Raw genomic sequence first — 21,282 nt, 5'->3', positions numbered from 1 at the left:
GAAACATAGCTAAATTTTGCCTCAGACTGTTGTTTATTTTCAAGACTAGGGAATGGCTTCATAGGGATGGGAATATTCCTTATGTTGATATGGTGAAAGATGCAAGCTAACCTATGGAGGTGTCAGAGCCGGGCATATTGTATCCCTCATCTGAATGAAGCCACACCCCCTGGCACCCCTAGGCTCCTGCTGGGTGCACCCCTGTAGCCACTTAAAAAGGGGGTCTGTTCACTCCATTCCCTGAGGCAGGGGCCACCCCACAGCAGAGGGGAGGAGGAGGCAGGCATATAACTATATCCTTCAGCCTATTAATCTTCCCTAGTTTTAACTGTATCAATTGCAACAGTGCGTGGTGTTTAGGGAAGTCTGACCCCAGTGACTGAAAATGTTGGAGGATTCTGTCCACTCATTTCCCCTGAGGAGTGGGGTGGGGGGAGCGCTGCTGTGTAGCACCAGGGAGGGGTCAGAATATAACTGTCCCTCGGGCCACAAATCTTTCCCCTGGCTTCAAACTATACAGACAGGAAAGCGAGGTGCTGGTTTGGGGAGACTTCCCCTAGTGGCTGACTATTTTACTGCAGGCTTCAACTACACAGAGACATTTACATTAATTGCAATTAATGAATGCTTTTAAAAAACGAAATGATCCAGATGTGCAAACCCCTAGGATCCCGCTAGTATGCATGCAAAGTTTTCAGGTGTCTAGGATTGATAGTCGTGGAGCTATGGCAGTGACGGATGACAGATGCATATCTTCTTTTATTATTGTAGATTACAGTTTTGTTTCCTTTTGGTTCAAGGATAGTAGCAGTATTTGGCTGTTGGCTTTTGGGTTATTCTGGGTTAAACAACCAATATTCTCTCTGGTGATCTACAGAGAGAATTTGATGGGCTCCATTAGAGAGGCTAAGCTGCACCAGACAGAGGATATACCCACCATCTCCTTGTGTGACTTATTCTGTTCCATTGCTGCATCATAGCTGACCAAGATCCTATAGGATCCCTGACCAAGATCCTATAGGATCCCTTTATTTCCATCACTGTTGGAGTCAAGGAAGGCCACTGATAAGTGGGGCAGATACACTACACCCAAATATGGTATTATTACAGTAGTAAAAATGAATGTGTATATATGGATGTGTGCTCATAAGGAAATCTTAGCCATTTTCAGCTGGCTTGTCATTGCATGTAACATATTTAGGTGGGGATTCTTTCTAGAACAGAATGGAGATATGAAAAAGTGTCGCCAAACCCTCATCAACCAGCGAATGTGAAATGTTGTTTGACTGAGCCTTGGCTATTTTTAGTCCCTGCTCCATGCAATGTGGTGGGCTGGGCCAGCACCTGGCAAGCTTGCCTCCTTGACTCATCCACTGTATGCCATTTGAAGTAAGGGTGGAGACTTTTTTTGGGGTAGAACAGATACTTCAGATGACCATTGATCTGCAGAAACTACTTGCAGAAATGCCAAGCAGTTGTATATAGCTGCAAAGTCATGCATAGCATATAATTGAAATCTCCAAAGCAAGCAAGCAAAGAACAGTGGGTTGATAAAATTGGTGAGTCACTGAGTAGGTATAAATGTACTCAGCAAGTGCAGCAAACAAAGATTCCTAAATTTAAGAAAAATATTATGGCATCATGGTTTCCATTTATTTCTTGTGTTGAAGCTTTTCAACCTCTTGATCAAATTCCAGCCAAATACAATGCCCACATTTTTTTAAAGACTAATACAAACATACGGAAATATCACACACTCGCACACAGTATTTGTATATGTTGTATAAATTTTATTGTTATTCTTTTATATGTTGTATAAATTTTATTGTTACTCTTTTTTTAGATATCGAGCTCCTACTTAGGCTGTTTTACTGTAGGTGTTCCATAAGCTTATCAGTTATAGGCTTAAGAATTATAATTAGCGAATCCCCTTGTTTCTTGAGTGACCTTGATTTATTATTATGTATGTTCTCCTTTTGGTTCCTTTTAATGTTGTAAACTTTATTTTAAAATCAAATAACATTTCATGATAAAAAAAAAAGAATTGTAAAGATGTCATGTGAGGTACCTACAATGGCATTGCCCCCCTCCAATTCTATGTAAAGAAGACAACTAGACTGGCATTTGAACCTTAGGCTTAATCTACACCAAGCAGGATATTGCACTATGAAATCAGTATATAAAAAGCAGGAGCCACACCAAACAGGATATAGTGCTATGAAAGCAGTATGTGGTCTGTGTCAATGGGCCCCAACAGTTGTCAGTGCACTTCAATACCTCTATAAAGCAGTAGTGTGGCTCCTGCCACTTTCATACTGCTACCACTTTCATACTGCTTTCATAGTGGAATATCCTGCTTGGTGTAGATTAGGTCTTATTTTAAAACTGGCAACAGGACATGCTGGTTTAGAGGATGCAAGACAAGCTGTATGGCATTCAGGAGGGGGGCTTAGAAAGAATGGTTTTGAGTGGCTGTCATCATTTGGTTCCTCACATTCTACCACTTCAGGTCGTCGCTTCACTCTGCTTAAAGGTAGGGCCGGTCCTGTGCGGAGATTTCTTTTTATGTCATTTTAGCTCTCAGCTGAAAAGGTTGGGACTGGATGGGAGACAACATGGGGAACCCTGTGTATGTTACTGGGAGCTTGAAGAGCAAGAATGAGTGATGAAGGCAACAAAAAACAAACAAAACATGCAATCTGAAATCTCCAGTATTGAGAAAAGATCCTCTATGTACAAAGGACCATAATGGATATTCCAGAAAGCGGGTGCAAGCATTGTGTTTGCTAGTGACAGTGGGCTGAAGCTTGGCTAAGTCATAAACCTGTTATGCTGCTAGTTTCAGGAGAAAAATGCTAAAATCTAGGGTGTGTACATTAAACTGTTGCAGGTGTGCACCCACCACACTGTATAGGGACACATGCCTGGGATTAAGATAATAGGGTATCAGTTTGTTTCCTTTTGCAACAGAAGCTGACTATGAGCTGTCTGGATAGGCGAGTGTTTGCACCTTCACCAAGCCTCTTTCCCTGGGGTGGTTTTGCAACTCTTTTAAAATGAATTTCTTTTTTAAATGAATAACTAAATAGAATGACAAGTGACTGTTTCAATGAATACATGTACATGATGTGCTTTTTTTAAAAAAAGATGAGCAGCCAGATATTTGCAGGGGTGGGGGAGGAACAAGATAGACAACTGAGATCGTTTTTAAACTGCTGATTTGTTTGTCAAATCTGATCTGAAGGTGGGGAAAAACTGGACTTACTTTGCGTCTTGTTTAAAGCTATATCTATTTGGCATGGGATAGGCAAACTGGTATCCTCCAGACGTTTTGGACTACAACTCTCATAATTCCCAACCAGCATGGCCCAGTGGTCAGGGATTATGGGTGTGGTAGTCCAGAACATCTGGAAGGCACAAGATTGCCTTCTGCTCTAGGCTACTTTCATGTGTGTTGTTTCAGCTTCTTTTGCTTTGTTAGTGCCACATGTTACTGAGGGGGTACCCTGTGACCTATATGCCTGAAATTTGCCACTAGTGTATATAATCTGTTTTGATTATTTTCCTGGTTCATAGGGGTAACACTCCTCCAGAAAGATGACTCACGACCTACAAGTCAGTATCCCAGTGTCAGAGTTCAGTACAAATGGCAGCCCGAGCGGAAAGACATTATCTTTGGGCACGACGAAAGCTGCAACGGTCACCTTTCACAACATCTGCTACAGAGTGAAGATGAAGAGTGGCTTTATAGGCTGCCGAAAAGTAGTTGACAAAGACATTCTGAGAGATATCAAGTATGTATTCCTCAGTTAATGTGTGTGTCATTTTCTTCCCTTTATGATAATACTTTGCTTTTGCATAGTGCCTTCAGAGTGTTCCCGGGGCTTCGTCTATGTTTTCTCAGGAATCCTCACTACAACGCTGTATTATTACGCCCATGTTGCAGATCAGGGGACTGAGGCTGAGTGAACAGCCATTTATCTAAAGCCACTGAATGAGTTCTTGGCATGGACAAGATTTGAACCAAAGGCTTCCTGGTTAACAGTCCCATCTCTTAGGTTGCTGTCCTATGCATATTTAGTCAGAAAAAAGCCTACCGTATCCTCCAGCCACCCATGCTTTCTGGAGATTGCTGGGAGTTCATAATAACTGAAATTTACATTTATCAAAATTATTTCAAAATTTCAATAAAAATATTAATTTAAACAAGGTGGGACACCCATTTCTTGCTGATCCTTCCTATCTCCTGCAGCCCTCTCTGCCATAAACTGCCCAGAGAGCTTTGGCAATGGGGCGGTATATAAATTTAATAAAATAAATAATAAATATCCCATACTCTTCTAAAGGATCCCCCAAGCCTCAGAAACTGGTTTGCGGTGGGGAGGATGGCTGAGCCCCAGTGAGTAGCAGAATCTGCAGAAAGCAGATGTCCCGTCTTTCATAAGTGGACATGGTTTCCGATAGCCACTGCCCAGTTCTAAAACATGTCGTCTTTCCAGCAGTTGGATGTGCTGGGGAAGAAAACCCAAACTCCGTAAGCAAAGCCCCAGTGGCCAACATGCTTCTCTGTCTCATGCTTGCGTGATCTCAGGTTTAGTGTTTTATTTTCTTTCAACGTTTGGGCATGTGAGGCCTTAGAAGTTCAGTATTATATGACACCAGCATGTAATATGGCTGCAAATAATTAACTGAATTATAGCTCTGTGTGCGAAAGGTAACAGGGTGACACCCTGCAGAATATTCGGCAAAGTGCGATTAGATAAGCTGAAACAATGTGTTATGAAAGCAGGAGTTATCAAACACGGTTCATGCCAAAGTGTCAGGAAACATATGTGGATCCACAGCTGTCATTTTCCCCCAAACTAAATGCTTTTCAGATTTCCATTTGCCTTCTTACTCCTTTCTTTGTTTTTCACAGTATATTTTCTGAAGACAGTTATAAGGCAATGTGGGGTTGTATATTTATAACAAGGGATTGCACATCATCATGGTCTTGAAGCTCTTTCAGATACTTTAACCCAGGCTTCTATAAGGTGGTGCCCTCTGGAAGTTTTGACCTATAACTCCCATCAATCCCAGCCACCATGACCACTGCTCAAGGATGATAGGAGCTGCAGTCCAACAACTTCTGGAGAGCACCACATTGGCTGACTTTAATCTAATGGTTTTCAAACTGTGTATGGAAAAGGTAATTAAAATGATCAGTGGCTGAAGCACCATCTCCCCAAGCAAAGACTAAAATGTTTGGGGTGTTTTAGTTTGCAGGGGGAAAGAAATTGGGGTTGGGGGGGAGCAATGACAACATGATAGAGGTTTAAAAATGATGCATGGTTTGGAGAAAGTGGATAGAGAGGTTTTCTCCCTGTCGCATGAAACTAGAACCTGGAGTCATCCAGTGAAGCTTCACGCAGGAAGGACTTCTTCACACAATAAGTAATTAATTTGTGGAACTTCCTGCCACAAGACGTGGTGATGCTGGCCAATAGCTTAGATGGGGATTTCAAGGGGATTGAATTAATGGCTTATCAATGGTTACTAGTCATGATACAGCCTCCGGTTTAGAAACATAGGATGCTGCGTTCTACTGAGTCAGACCATTTGTCCATCTAGACCAGTATTGTCAACACTGACTGGCAGAGGCTCTCCAGGGTTTCCTGCCCTACCTGGAAGTGCCAGGGATTGAACCTGGGACCTTCTGCATGCAAAGCATGTGCTCTCCCAGTGAGCCACTGCCATCCCAGGTTCAGAGGCAGTATGAGTATACCGTACCAGTTCTAGGGAGCGATAATGGGATGGGGGTGTATTGCCTTCAAGCTCTACCTGTGTGTTTCCTAGAGGCATCTAGTTGGTCACAGTGAGAACCCAGATGCTGGACTACATGGATCTTTGAACTGACCCAGTAAGACTCTTCTACAAACACTGTGGTTCTTTGAAAAATTATTAGGGACTCCTCAACAAGATGTTCAGTAATGGTGGACCAGCTTCCCTGAAAGATAGCTTGCCCAGCATTACTGGTTGTATGGGGCCTGCTGAGATGGTTCTGCAGCTTTCTAAGACCTTCAGCCTTACATCAACCTGCAAAATAATTACTTTTATTGAGGGACATAATGTACCAATGATGAAACATTTCATAAGAAACTTGCTGGTTTTATTTTGCAGCGGGATAATGAGACCAGGACTGAATGCCATTCTGGGGCCAACTGGTGGTGGAAAATCTTCGTAAGTCTTTTGTCAATGAATGAAAGTGGTTAACTTTAACCTGACATTAATTCATGTCCTTAACTCAAAGAATTTGCTCCAGGTCAAAAAGCTGGGTTTCTTGTATTTAACACCCAGGGTGGTGATCATCCAATCCTAAACCATTCTGCTGTTCCTACAATTCTGGTATAATTCTGTGGTCATGTCCCCAGCTCTGTTCTGCTGTGGGATTGGCTGGTAAATCTCACATCCTTCTGCAAACTGTACATAGGGAGCTTACACAGACTGAATCAGGCCATGGGGCCATCTAACCCAGTGTTGTTGACACTGGGCATGTCTACACCATGGATTTTTTCATCCCTGGATCATCCCTGTGCGTCCAAATTGATGCACATGGGATCCCAGGGGCAGGCAGAGACAAGCCCTCCATTTTCCTGGGATAACTGGTTGCCCAATTATCCTGATTATCTCTGTGGACCCGGGACCATCCTGAGGACCGCAGCTGGTGTGCCGCACACTCCCGGGGCCTAAAATGGGCACAGAGCCGCGCAGGGTGGCTCCGTGCCCATAGGGGGGGCAGCAATTTCGCCATCCCAGGGATGGCGGGTGGGGGTGGGGGTGCTTGGGCACGTGTTTTTTTAAAAAAACTTATCTTCCGCCATGCGTGGGGCTTCTGAAGAAAAGGAAAAAATGGTGGCCGCGACATCCCTCTTTCCTTCTGGGATGTCGCGCTACCGTTTGGACGCTGGGGGAGGATCATGGAACGAGGTACTTCTGCAATCCTCACCCCTCCCTCCGTCTACACCCTTAGGTGTATTCATGCCCCGTGACTGGTAGCCACGCCGTGTTCAGAAGACACCTTAAACCACAGCTTTAACCATGGTTTTTTAAGGTGTCTTCTGAATGGGGCCATTGATAACTATATTCTCCATATTTTTTTAAGTCATCCAGAAGATAAATACATCTTGTGTTAAAGTCATTTCATATATAAATAACATCTTCCAGGAGAACGTGGCAGAGCAAAAAGGGGTTAAATTCCCCTCCCCACAGATGATGTGGTCCCAATCCTGATTGCTCCCACCCACCCACCCCGCACACACAGAGCTGGTATTTTGCATTTCAAAAGCAAGCATGCATTAATGTAATGTGTAGTTTGGCCCAATTTGGCACCCAGCAGTATTCAGGTAATTTTCCTAAGTGACTAAAGGTGCAATCCTATGCATGTTTAGACAGAAAGATGTCCTGCATGGCTGGCTGGGGAATGCTGGGAGTTGTAGGACTTTTTTTTGTGTCTAAACATGTATAGGATTGTGCCCTTACTGTCCAGATGGAAGAACAGCTGAGTTTATTAAAGAGGAAAAGATAGCCTAGGTCCTTTCTGGTTGCATGATTCACAGTCTAGAACTGTTCTGCCCAAAGATTTCCGCTTTCTGGCTTAAAGGACCTGCAAATCCCCCCTTTGACCAGCGGTCTTGGTAGTGCAATGAACAAGAAGTTAGTGCCTGGTTCGCAGCTTGAGCCCTCTAGTGTCTGACATTTGTTGTACAGTGTGCATCACATGGTGGCTCTGTTCCATGCTGGATGAATCCAGGTCTACCTTTGATTTATGGGTTCCACACTCTGTCCAAGCACAGTTGCTATCATAGTCATGGTGGAATTTGTACAAGTGTGTCTATTTTTCCATAGTTGTACCAGTTTAGAAAACCTGGGGCCAAACTAGATGTGGTGCTAACAGTATGAATGCAATTAATGCACACAGTTTTTGTTGTATAAATAGTACCCACGGGAAAGCATGAACAGCCTTGGGTCTATGCAGGGTGCGTACATGGAGACTTCTATGCCTGACGAAAATAGCCTCTCTGAAGCTGCTATTTGCATTTCAAGGGAAGCCTCCATTGGAGTTATGGAAGCGTCCCTTGAAATGCGAAGATCAGATTTGAAGAGGAGATTTTTGAAAGGTCCATGAGAAGGAGAGAAATAGTTTGTTTATTATAGCAATTTTTCCCCACCCTTTAGCCAGAAAAAAAACCCCAACGTAACTTGCAAAGATAAGAAATGAGTCTCCGTGTGCAAACCTACAATGTCAAAAAACATGACACAAAAGGAAAGGGGATGGGGAGGGAGGAGGAAAAAGCACATTCAGGAATTAATTCTTAGTTGCAAAATTCAGCAAGTAATGGGCACAGTGGAAGAAGGGCTGTTGCTTACTCTCCCTCTGAAGGCCTCAGCAGTAGCAGTTAAATAGTTAAACTTCCTCTCCTTATCAACATTTGAATGGGTGTTACATCTTGCCAGTGGATAAATACATGGCTATGTGGTCTGCTTTTCTTGAAACCTATGCCTTGCTCCTTACATAAGAAAAAACTTATTATTATTATTTATTATTATTATTTATTTATATAGCACCATCAATGTACTTGCATGTCAATTGCACTCCTGCAATGCAAGTCTAGTTTGGCCGTTGGTATAGTTTAGCAAAACAAAACAAAAAGCCTTGTGTGATGGAGCCCTGACTTTTCTTTTAGACTACTGGATGTTTTAGCTGCAAGGAAAGATCCTCATGGTTTGAGCGGAGATGTTCTCATCAATGGAGCTCCTCAGCCCGCCAATTTTAAATGCATCTCTGGATATGTAGTACAGGTAATTAATTGTCTCCGATTTTATTATTTGAGCATTCATAGAAACCCGTGATAAATCAGAAATGCCCAATGTAAAGTGTCCGAGTCCAGTCCTTTATCCAAAATATGTGTGTCTGCGTGTGCATGTTCAGAATGGACAGCCCTGTGCATTGTTCTTGGCATGGCAAAGCATAGAGCAAAGAGTACATGTACAGGAGCTGCTGGTTTGACACATGTGCCTGGAAGTAGACTTGCGGCTTATGAGCATCGGGCACAGAGGTAATAAGGATTGTGCCCTAAAATGTTTTCTTTGGGTTGTTCAGGATGATGTGGTGATGGGGACCTTGACCGTGAGAGAGAACTTCCAATTCTCAGCTGCCCTCCGACTACCAAGGACTGTGAGACAGCGAGAAAAGGAGGAAAGGATTAACCAGATCCTTAATGAGCTGGGCTTGACAAAAGTGGCAGATTCAAAGGTAACGGCTCATTATGTAGCGTTGTATTTCTGCTTTTAAAGTGGAAGTGTCAGATTTTAATCTGATGGTGGTGGGACTTGAAGCAGGGTCTCAGAGGCTGCTAATAAGCGTTTGGTTCATGATGGAGAACATTTCATCTTGATTGAATAGTTGAAGAATATTAATGCCTTAAGAATCAAGATCCAATAGACAGAGGCTTGGTTCACACAACACTTTTCTCTACGCAGTGCGAAAACTCCCCTCAATGGTAGAGTTTTTAGAAGGTACTCACCATACAACATGTTCAAACTCCACTGTTGTGTGACTGTGAGCTCCCGTGGAGTAGAGTAAAACTCAACACAGCGTTTGATTGACAGTTCCTCCGCCCTCTCTCCTCCCCCAGTCCTCCCAATGCTATCCCATCAGCCATTGCTGCGAAAAAACAATCCCGACAGCTCTCCTAGAGTGGCACTTCTTCCTTTGGCCGCTCTAGCCAGGGGAGTCTGTAGCCAGTGGGGAAACTCCACTCAATGCAGCAAGAAACTCCACAGAGCCCTCCAGACAACCCGGAACACAACAGTTGTGCAGGAACTCTCCTCTGCACAGTGTGGATACTCAGGGTGGAGTATTTTTTCCAAAAAAACTCCACTGTGGGGTGGCGTTTACCCTCCAGACAACACAATTCTCAATGGTGGTGTAACAACTCCACCATGGGGTTCTAAAACCACCATTGAGAAATGTGTTGTCTGAACTGAGCCAGTGTGTCTGCTTTGGGCTGAAATGTCGATTGAAATATGCTTTCATTGAGTGACCTTTAGTTCAAGGGTATGTGATTGTGATCATCCCCTTGTGCCCATTCTTCTATTTTTGTTTTGTTTTGGTCCACTTAGGCGACATGTCATTCTTTAACCCACAACAAGCTGCAGTGAATCCCCCCTTGGGTGCTGTTGTGTCATATGAACCCACCGAGTATGGATAATACTAGGATTAAACAACCCTTGCATATGCCACAGCCTGGTTTAGGTTGTTATTTAACCCTTGCATAACTCACGCTCGCCAAATTCACATGACACATCTACCCCCAAGCCAGGGTTGCATATTAACAATGGCTGCTGCACATGCCCCGCACACTCTGCACCCAGTGGTAGAATGTTGTTTTGTGCAAACAAGCCCATTGTTTTGCGGTGGCCAAGTATTGGTTCCCCTCTATTCGGCCCTGGTTAAGCCTCATCTGGAGTACTGTGTCCAGTTCTGGGCACCACACTTCAAGAAGGATGCAGACAAACTGGAGCGTGTTCAGAGGAGGGCAACGAGGATGATCAGGGTTCTGGGAACAAAGCCCTATGAAGAGAGACTGAAAGAACTGGGCAGGTTTAGCCTGGAGAAGAGAAGATTGAGGGGAGACATGATATCACTCTTCAAATACTTGAAAGGTTGTCACAAAGAGGAGGGCCAGGATCTCTTCTTGATCATCCCAGAGTGCAGGACACGAAATAATGGGCTGAAGTTATAGGAAGCTAGATTTGGCTGGACATCAGGAAAAAAGTCCTGACTGTTAGAGCAGTACGGCAATGGAACCAATGACCTAGGTTGGTGGTGGGCTCTCCCACACTAGAGGCCTTCAAGAGGCAGCTGGACAACCACCTGTCAGGTATGCTTTAAGGTGGATCCCTGTATTGAGTAGGGGGTTGGACTCGATGCCTTAGAGTCCTCTTCCAACTCTACTATGATTCTATGGCCTGTATTTTGAACTTCCCCCTCTTGGCACTGTGAATTCTTTGGTTTGGGCTGATTAAAAAACAAAACAGCTAAATAAGCTTACTGGCACCTGATGCTCTAAATTTGCTATAAGAGTTTAAAACAGGTTTCCCACCCTGGGTTAGGACACAAATGTTGTAGATGGGGGGGGGGACATGGGAGTGAAGCATTTACTGCTTAAGCTAGTTACTGTTTGTATCAGAAAATAAAATAGAGCAGAATAGAGAGGAACAGGTAGTAACTTATGATTCAGTTTCCCTCTTCCCCTCCTTATTGTTTTACTATGATTTTATTAGATTGTAAGCCTATGCGGCAGAGTCTTGCTATTTACTGTTTTACTCTGTACAGCACCATGTACATTGATGGTGCTATATAAATAAATAATAAATAATAATAATAATAATGTGTACTCAGAATATAAAGTCAGTACAAGTGACTGCATAGTTTAGTGTGACAAGAATGAGCTGCAGTGAGCCCTGGTTTTGCACTTCTCTTTTCCAGCGAAGCCAAAAGGAAGAGTTTAGAGGTTCCCAACTTCTGGAGTAATTGCAGTTTGTTATCTGAACCCAACAAACTATGGTTAAACTTAACTATGGTTTGTTTGAAACAAGCCATCTTCAAACCATCGATTGTGAAGGTGGCTTGTTTAAGCAAGCCATAGTTAACATCAACCACTGTTCAGAGTTCGGACAACACACTGAACTGTGCTTAATTCATTGGAGGAAATGTGTGAACCTGAGGTTTAATGCAGCTGGTTGTTGTAATGCTAAACTGTATGCAGCCAATGGGTTAGTGTTGTATACTATAAATGATTATGACTAAATCAGACAACATCATGTCAGACAACGTTACAGAGATTCTTGTTTTGCATTAGGTTGGAACCCAGTTCATTCGTGGTATATCGGGGGGAGAGAGGAAAAGGACCAATATTGGAATGGAGCTCATTACTGACCCTGCAATCTTGTTCTTAGATGAGCCAACCACTGGACTGGATGCCAGCACAGCCAATGCTGTACTGCTGCTTCTGAAAAGGTAATTGCTAGACAAGGTGGCAGAGTCCTTGACTGCACATGGAATCCAAGGACACCATTTTCTTAAACTAGTTCGGGATCGGATTGAACCACCTCGGCCCGGAGCAGCCGAAGTGCTTTGGGCTGATTCGGTTAAATGGCCAGCCGCCCACCCATTGAATCCAAAGTGGGTTGGCCCGGGCCCGAGGCACCCCAAGTTGAATCGGGGTTGATTTGGAAGCTCTGAATCTGCCTCCGAGTTGAACTGGGGATGAGGGAGACTGTGTACAGCCCTAGCCTTAAATGCCAGAGAATCAAATTATGATTATGATTTACTTCATTTCTATGCTGCCTGTGGCGTTACCCACATTTCTGTTTCCTTAGGTATGTCTGGATGAGTGTGTCTAGGGAGTACGGAATGTTGGACTGAGTGGGTGTGGCTGGTGATGCTGTGGAAAGGGGGGAGGAGTGTATATATGGGGGAGCTGAGTGGTTTGAGGTGCTGCTTCTGGGGGAGAAATGCTAGACCATCAAGGGTGAGCTATTCCACCTGCTCCCCTCTCCCCACCCCCACCCCCACCTGGAGACTTTAAAGCAAGGCTGGAAGGTGCTGCTTCTGGGGGAGAAATGCTAGACCATCAAGGGTGAGCTATTCCACCTGCTCCCCTCTCCTCACCCCCACCCCAACCTGGAGACTTTAAAGCAAGGCTGGAGCTGAAGGCTGGGAGGTGCTGCTTCTGGGGGAGAAATGCTAGACCATCAAGGGTGAGCTATTCCACCTGCTCCCCTCTCCTCACCCCCACCCCAAACTGGAGACTTTAAAGCAAGGCTGGAGCTGAAGGCTGGGAGGTGCTGCTTCTGGGGGAGAAATGCTAGACCATCAAGGGTGAGCTATTCCACCTGCTCCCCTTTCCCCTCCCCCCACCTGGAGACTTTAAAACAAGGCTGGAGCTGAAGGCTTTTTCCCCCTTACCTGGTTTGTTTTGCTGTACATGTGTATTTAGTATATTTTGAATATTATTGTGATATTGTTGATTTGTACATTTTAAAATATTGTTGTAGTTTTTAATTTTTGTAAACTGCCCAGACAGCTTCGGCTATTGGGCGGTATAAAAATGCAATAAATGAAATGAAATGAATGAAATGAGGTGTTCGGTTGGTGATTGGGTTTGGAGGGTAGATGCGTTTAGCTGAGTGATTTCTTGTCAGGAGTTGTGTGAGGAGTGAGTGAAAATAAGATCATAGGGACTAAGGATTGTTATTATTAGACTTATTACTACCAGTATTGTTTAGAACAGGCAGGATTTGAATAGAATTTAAAGGAACTAAGAACTGTAAACTACAATAAACATTTTCTTTATATTGCAACCATAAAACCATGTGTCAGTTTAGCTGTGTCTACTGCTCTATTAGTTCATAAATAAACGCATTACATTAAACCTTCAGCCTGCTATATTCACAGAAAAGCCTTTTCCAAAAATCCTTACCTTTTCCCTCTGCTATAAGGGAAAGGTTATACTTTTCTTTTTACCCTTCCTCAGGTATTTAAGTGGTGGTGCTTAGCCTGAGGGAGGTGTGCGCGTCAAAGCCTTGTGTGTGAGGTGGTGGCGTTGCACTGCCCAACAGCTGAAGCTCTCTGAGCATTCTACAACAGTTCATCAGATAATAAAATACAGCATAAAATATAAATAGGCTAAATTTAAAACAAATTAGACAACTAAAGACAGTTTCAGTGGAAATGGGAGGAGACATTAACTTTGCCCAACAGAATCGCACGGTTATGTAAAGTGGAGTATAGTGGCTCTGATGTCAATGGGGCGGTGAATCTGCTCTGGGTTTCAGTCAAAACCAGTCAGATCTCTAAAGGAGCTATCCAAGGTGCTGAACCCCAATAGTTTCAGCACTTTGGATAGCTTCTTTAGCATTCTGACTGAAACTCAGAACAGATTCACTGCCCCACTGACATCAAAGCCACCAGCCTCCACTGGCTATGTTTTGATATGTTGACCCAGGCTAACATGCCAGCTTTGTTTTTCCAGCTTAAGCACTTTGAACAATACTATGTTTCACAGACACTTTAGCCATGTGTTACCTTTCTTACTGCTGCCTACTCTGTGTGCAGGATGGCCAGGCAGGGAAAAACCATCATCTTTTCCATCCATCAACCTCGCTACTCCATCTTTAGACTGTTTGATAAATTGACCTTACTGGCGGCGGGAAGAATGTTGTATCATGGACCTGCTCAGAATGCTCTAGAATACTTCAAGTCCATTGGTAAGCTTTCAGGAGCCGTTATTGAATACGATGGGGCCCAGAGGGCCAAACGAGGCATGATTCATGAACGGATCTCTCAAAGGCAGCTCTAGGGTTTGATCTGGATTGGGACTACAGTGCAAAGGGGGTGGGTGCGGTTTAGGAGGCGCTGTGGCTAAGAGGGACTATGGCTCACTGGTAGAGCACCTGCTTTGCATGCAGAAGGTCACAGGTTCGATCCCCAGCATGTCCAGGTAGGGCTGGAGATATTCGTACCTGAAACCCTGGAGAGGTCCTGCCAAGTCGGGCTGTCCGTGCTGCTCTAGATGAACCTTTAAATCAGCCTCCTCTGTTCCTAAATCTCCTTCCTCACATTGATTCCCTAGTGCAACTCCCTCCCACTGTTACAAGCTAGAGTTACTTGCATAGAGCTGCTCGTATTGTAGCTGTCTTTATTTCCACCCTGCAGTTAATAGCAACTTAAGGAGGGCGGGAAGTCAGTTTTACATTGGTGAATGGGTATGGGAGAAAATATTTTTTTAAAAGCCCTTTCCTGCTCCATGGGCCTGGTGCAGGTTGCAACCTGCCCCCACTTGGCTGCTTTCAGAAAAAGAAACAGGTATCAAGTGATCTCTTCACAAATCTCCCACATTACGTATAGTTTGGCCCACAATATAGATAGATAGTTAGATAGAATATATTTCTATACCATCCAATAGCTGAAGCTCTCTGGGCAGTTCTCAAAAATTAAAACCACAAATACAGCATAAAATGCAATATGAAATATAAAAGCTTAAAACTACAGATATGCCTATGACTGCTTCCAGATCAGGCTTTTATTGTTTACTGCCTAAAACATAGGGTTTTACAGGGTCCAGGTGTTATTGACCTTCATTTGTGACCTTCCTGTCTTTCTCACAGCTTTTTCTGTCTTTTTTCTTATCACAAAAATATCTGTTAATGACAGAAGAATTGGACCATGACGTTTGGTTGGTAACGCTAGGAGCTGCCCGTGTGGAAGCAAGCTCAGACTGCATGTGCAAATCATGTTTTATTGAATTTGATTGATAGGTAGTCTTTCCCCTCTCATATCTCCTCCACCCCATCCCAAAAGCTCAGATCTGGCACCGTCCCACAGAGACGTCCTCCTAAATAAGCCCCAGTGAAATGAATGAGAACTTTGCAAGAGCATTGCCATGGAGAATTTCTTGGTGGATTGTGCCATTAAAAGACCAAGCCATTAAAATGAAATAAAATCACAAAGTATTCAACATGCCACTGCAATTCTATATTTTAACCTGGGATGCCCAAACGGAAAAGTTCAGACAGAAAAGTACGTAGTCCTCAGTTTGCAGTGGGGTGGGTGGGGTGGATGGGTAACATTGCATGTTTTAGTCCTCCGCCATATCACAACTAACATGCTAGAGAGAAGGCAAGTTAGAAGTCTTCTCCCTGAAATGCTAATTCCAAAAGCGTTGGCGTTTTTGGCATGAGATGTTTAAGGTATTATGCCAACTGCTTTGCAATACCCCAGCTCTCGAATGAACGTTTTATTTCTTTGCAGGTTATGAGTGCGAACCATACAACAATCCGGCCGACTTCTTTCTGGATGTCATTAATGGAGACTCAACAGCTGTTGCTTCTAACAAGACTGATGAAATTGATATAGGTATGCAAACGTAGTTTTCCTTTTAAGAATCACTGCCTTGGTATTAATTGGCATGGATTATCTGCTGCTCTAACTGCCTGTTCTTTTGTTGTTGTTGTTGATATTTTTATTGTTGTGGTACTTATTAATTGCTTTTAAGCATTATGTCTGGTTATTTGTTTTTACCTTTGTTAGTATAAAGGGTTAAAAACAAAATTTATATAGTATACTGCTCTTTTTTCTTTTCTTTTTTTTAGTATACTGCTCTGAGCAGCTTTTAGTTGGAAAAGTGGGATAAAAGTATGCATATAAATAAATAGATTTATTATGCACTCATATACACACAGCCCTGCTCCTAGCTTTCTCCAACCCTGTTCAGACGACACACTAAGCTGTGGTGGTTAAGCATTTAGAGCTAAACTTTATGGCTTAGTGTGTCGTGTGAACCATTCCTAACCATGGTGGCTACATAACCATGGTTTAAACACTCTCACTAGCCATTTGCTGTAAAAGTGTTAGCGGCTTAACCATGGCTTAGTGTGTTGTCTGAACAGGCCCCCTAACTAGCAATTCTGAACTAGTTTTAAGTGTTTACATAGCTATTTCCATTTTTCCAGCGCATTTTCTTGCATTCATTAGGGTAAGTTATTTCAGCAGTGGCTCATTTCATTCAAACGAAAAACAACGTGAAACTGAAATGGAAGATCAAACCGCTTCAACCAATTCCCCCCTCTCTCTTTACCCTAAAGATAGCATTGATGAGCACATCAGTCGCGATAAGACGTTGGCAGAGAAATTAGCGGAGACGTATACCAGTTCAACCTTCTACCAAGAGACCAAAGCAGAACTAGAAAAACTGTCTTCGGGGAGCCCGAGGGAGAGCATTTTCCGACAAATCACCTACTCCACTTCCTTCTTTCACCAGCTCAAGTGGGTCTCCAAACGCATGTTCAAAAATTTGCTAGGCAACCCACAAGCCTCTATAGCGCAGGTAATCCTAGCCATTTAAAAGCGTGTCCTATGCATGTTTAGACAGAAAAAAGTCCTACAACTGGGGGAAATTATGAAGAGGAGTAGTCTGGTGGAGAAGTGGCGGTCAGGCGGTCAAAGCATTAAGCAGTCCCATCCCGGGCCATTATTTAGAAAGCTTGGCAGAGCCCCAGGCTTGTTTGAGGGCACTGCAAGACACATAATTAGATCTGTTTGATTTATTGTTAAACCTTTGCTCTCCGCAGGCCAAAAATCTCCTCAAAGTCCTGAAGTGACGGCCTTTGGTTCTGTGTGTATGTTGATATTATGGCGATCCCTCTTAATTGCTTTGTAAAAGCTTGACCTCATGACAAGAATTATGCCCTTTCGGAGCTTTATAATCTCGCCAGGTTAACGGTCTGGACTCCTTCCCCCCTTGCAGCTGTTTTGATCTCCCTAACCTCATTAGGAATGGATTTGAAATGCAGTCTCTAAATGCTCCACAGCTCGTTGAGCCCTCTTTGCTAATCTTCTCAAATTGGTCTTGCTATGATCCTTTGCTTTCCACTGCAATTGGCTTAGCGGTGGGATTATCCCTGACGTTTGGTCTTTTCGGCAGGTTCTTAGCACCGCGGTACCATGTATGGAGGGCCCTTCAGTGCTAAGGTTCAAGCACCACGCCTCCTAAACTACACTGCCTGATACCATCACCTTGGCTGCAATTTTAATAGTTTCTACTTAATTCTTGATGCGCAGTCTTAACTGCTCTGGTGGTGTGGGCCCAAGACATTCTGGACTCTTAAGTAGCGTCCACAATGTTCCCCAACCCTTAAAAAGTCTTGCTTCGTTGTTCAGATACCACTTCCTGCCTTCTACACTGACTGGCAATGGTTCTGGCTAGGGCTAGACAGTAGGGTGACCATATGAAAAGGAGGACAGGGCTCCTGTATCTTTAACAGTTGCATAGAAAAGGGAATTTCAGCAGGTGTCATTTGTCTATATGGGGAACCTGGTGAAATTCCCTCTTCATCACAACAGTTAAAGCTGCAGGAGCTATACTAGAGTGACCAGATTTAAAAGAAGGCAGGGCACCTGCAGCTTTAACTGTTGTGACGAAGAAGAAATTTCACCAGGTTCCCCCTTATATACAAATGACACCTGCTGAAATTTCCTTTTCAATACAACTGTTAAAGATACAGGAGCCCTGTCCTCCTTTTCATATGGTCGCCCTACTGGACAGTGGTCTTTCCCAGCCCTAGCCAGAGATGGCAGGGACTGAACCTGGGGTCTTTTGCTTGCAAAGCATGGGCTGTACTACTGAGCTGAGTCATCTTTCCCCTGAAGCACGAGGACCACGTTGTGCCATCCAGTGGAGGCTGGTGGCTTCGATGTCAGTGGGGCAGTGAACAAGCGCCGCATTTCAGTCAGAAGCAGTCAGGGCTCTAAAGGAGCTATCCAAGGTTGTTTTAAAATAAAGTGTGTGCTGATGGTCTTGGTTGGTAAGATAGTTCAGGATGCTGTGTGGTTACTATGATCCTGTTCAGATGACACGCTAAGCCACAGTGGTTAAACACTTTGAGCTAAACATGGCTTAGCATGTTGTGTGTACCATTCCTAACCATGGTGGCTACATAACCACAGTTTAAACATGCTCACTAAGCATTTGCTACAAAAGGGTCAGTGGCGTAACCATGGCTTAGCGTGTTGTTTCAACAGGCCCTTTGGGAACTTGGTTTTGATAACCACATCTCACTGTGGTTATCACTAACCACATGTAGTTCTGTTGCACACAACTGTGGAACCACAATGAAGATGGTTAGAACATGGTTATGCAGCAACCATGGTTAGTCAGTCACTTTGCATGCAAAATGCTAAGGCCTCATGGTTAGCCCAAATTGGTTAACCAACATGGTTTAGCGTGTCATCCATACAGGGTCTATGGCATGATGGCTCCAGTTTTCAGAAGAATGAGCACAGTCTAAACTCTGCTGAAACTTTTTATCTCTAGATTATATTTGTCTTCAGTCCTGTAGTTCACAGCTAGCGACTTCTGCACCATTACTGCACGTAAAACGACTCCACTGTATATTATGTTGTTTATATTTCAGCTATGTGTTACAGTTTTCCTGGGGTTAGTGGTAGGCGCCATCTTCTTTGCTGCATCAGATGATTCTGCTGGTTTGCAGAACAGGTGAGAACTTTGGGGACTGTGTGACGATAAAATGGGCACTGTTTGTTTCTAGTGCAACCTTCAACACAATAAGTTGAAATACAGTTCTACTACTTTCAAGCACAGTTTTTAAAATAATGGCTGGTCTCTGCTATGATCTGGTACATCTCTTTCATTCTTAAGCAGTAGAGGTTTGCCACCCACCCACTATCTTATTGCTGCGACTTGTATAATCAAGTAAATATATATATTAGGGTCTAAAAATCCAGTACACTTCAAATATGGCCAAGCTCTATCCCCTTCCACCCTCTAGTTCAGTGTTCCCCAACCCATCTCCTCCAGAGGTGTTGGACTGCAACTCCCATAATTCAAAGCTGTCTGGGATTTTTGGGAGTTGCATTACAACACCTCTTGAGGGAACTGGGATGGGGAAGGTTGAACTAATCCCTCCTCTGTTGTCTTGTCATGTTCTGTGTTGGCTCCTCCCACTACCCCCCAGGGACTAGTTTCCTTAAAATCAATAGTAGGAAGCCCACTGTAAAGCCCATCTACCAGGATTGCAGAACCAGACTGGGTTGATGGTGGCAGAATTGCCCCCGCACTAACTAGGTCCTCTATGGGCCAGAAGATGCCGGTGGGTGTGACCACAGCCACTAGGAAAAGCCGCACCGTCCAGGTGACTGCCTGTAAGCCAGTTCAGTCTTTACAATAGGAGATGGCAACATCATTGTTCCCGCTATTTTCGATGTTCAGAGGTGAGTGCCGCTGCTTATCTAACCAAAATGGCACCATCCACACAGAAGAGGGAGTTATCAACAGGCTTTCTGAAGCCCCAACTTTGACAGAAGTACAAAAAAATATTTAGGGGAAACACCCCCCTCCCAGATCTTTAGGAAAACACACACTCCAAAACAGCCCAATGAAAACTGAGTGTACCCAGTGCCCAGAGAATGTTAGCAGGCTCTTGGGAGGAAAGAATGGGAAGCCTGAAGGGAGGGAGAATAAAATGGAGTGCCCAGAACTGGAGCACTCCAAACTGCAATAACTTCTGGTCCATTTGAAGTGGAGGCTGGTGGTTCTAATGTCAGTTACCTCCCTTAGAGTTCTGACTGAAACCCGGAGTGGATTTACCGCCCTGCTGACATAGGAGCCACCAGCCTCCACTGTCCACTTGTATATTCTAGCTCAGTGGTAGAACATCTGCTTTTCATGCAGAAGGTCCCAGGTTCAATCCCCAGGTTCTCCAGGTAGTGCTAGAAAATAATCTAGCCTGAAGCCTTGGAGGGCTGTTGCCAGTCAGGGCTGACAACACTGTGCTACATGGACCAGTGGTCTGAGTCAGTATAAGGTAGCTTCCTATGTGAAGAAATAGGATTGTGGGTTTCCTTGAGGAGGAAACAGAGGGAGGTGGCTCCTTTGAGTGAATATCAAATTATTTTTTTCCAAAAGCTACTTTCTGCATAATTGATTTTTCGCGATGGCGATCTGTATTTTTCCATAGAATCGGTGCCATGTTCTTTATGACCACCAACCAGTGTTTCAGCAGCATCTCTGCTATTGAACTTTTTGTTGTGGAGAAGAAGATATTCATGTAAGTCCGCCGCTGGGTAGACAATGCTGGCTGTAGATTAGCACCAGTGCTTGAGAGAGAAGCATTTTTAGGTTGTGGTCCTAAATGAGGCATTTTCTTGCAGTCTATCAGCCACTTGCTGCAGGATGGGTCTCTCTGAAAACGGCAAGGCTATTATAGGGGGGACTATTTGGCCTGTGCGTATGGTATGTGCAAACATCAAATGATATAATTTACTGGGACAAAGGTTAAGGAAAAAATGGCATTTAGAAAAGAACCACAGTTTTGCAGAACTTACTTTTAAAGTTTTTGTTGTTTATTCATTCAGTCGTTTCCGACTCTTTGTGACTTCATGACCAGCCCACGCCAGAGCTTTCTGTCGGCTGTCGCCACCCCTAGCTCCCCCAAGGTCAAGTCTGTCACCTCCAGAATATCATCCATCCATCTTGCCCTTGGTCGACCGCTCTTCCTTTTGCCTTCCATTTTCCCTAGCATCAGCCTCTTCTCCAGGGTATCCTGTCTTCTCATTATGTGGCCAAAGTACTTCAGTTTTGCCTTTAATACCATTCCCTCAAGTGAGCAGTCTGGCTTTATTTCCTGGAGTACAAGTGGTTTAATGATGGAGGTTGGTTT

The 21,282-nt window shown here is 43.9% G+C and overlaps 1 protein-coding gene across 1 annotated transcript in view; it reads left to right on the top strand.

The window, feature by feature from the left end:
* Positions 1-21,282, top strand: part of LOC134405170 (broad substrate specificity ATP-binding cassette transporter ABCG2-like) — a 33,786-nt gene that overhangs the window by 6,262 nt on the left and 6,242 nt on the right. Inside the window, exons 2-11 of the mRNA XM_063136373.1 lie at positions 3,577-3,794; positions 6,160-6,219; positions 8,724-8,838; positions 9,140-9,292; positions 11,904-12,061; positions 14,162-14,313; positions 15,857-15,961; positions 16,690-16,931; positions 19,018-19,100; positions 20,581-20,670. Of these exons, the coding sequence (XP_062992443.1) occupies positions 3,598-3,794; positions 6,160-6,219; positions 8,724-8,838; positions 9,140-9,292; positions 11,904-12,061; positions 14,162-14,313; positions 15,857-15,961; positions 16,690-16,931; positions 19,018-19,100; positions 20,581-20,670 (1,355 nt within the window). The 5' untranslated portion in view covers positions 3,577-3,597. The remainder of the gene's footprint in view (positions 1-3,576; positions 3,795-6,159; positions 6,220-8,723; positions 8,839-9,139; positions 9,293-11,903; positions 12,062-14,161; positions 14,314-15,856; positions 15,962-16,689; positions 16,932-19,017; positions 19,101-20,580; positions 20,671-21,282) is intronic.

This window comes from Elgaria multicarinata, chromosome 10, assembly GCF_023053635.1.
Source record: "Elgaria multicarinata webbii isolate HBS135686 ecotype San Diego chromosome 10, rElgMul1.1.pri, whole genome shotgun sequence".
Classification (NCBI taxonomy): Eukaryota; Metazoa; Chordata; class Lepidosauria; order Squamata; family Anguidae; genus Elgaria; species Elgaria multicarinata.
Note: the sequence above shows the minus strand (reverse complement) of the source record. Positions and strands in the feature narration are given on the sequence as shown.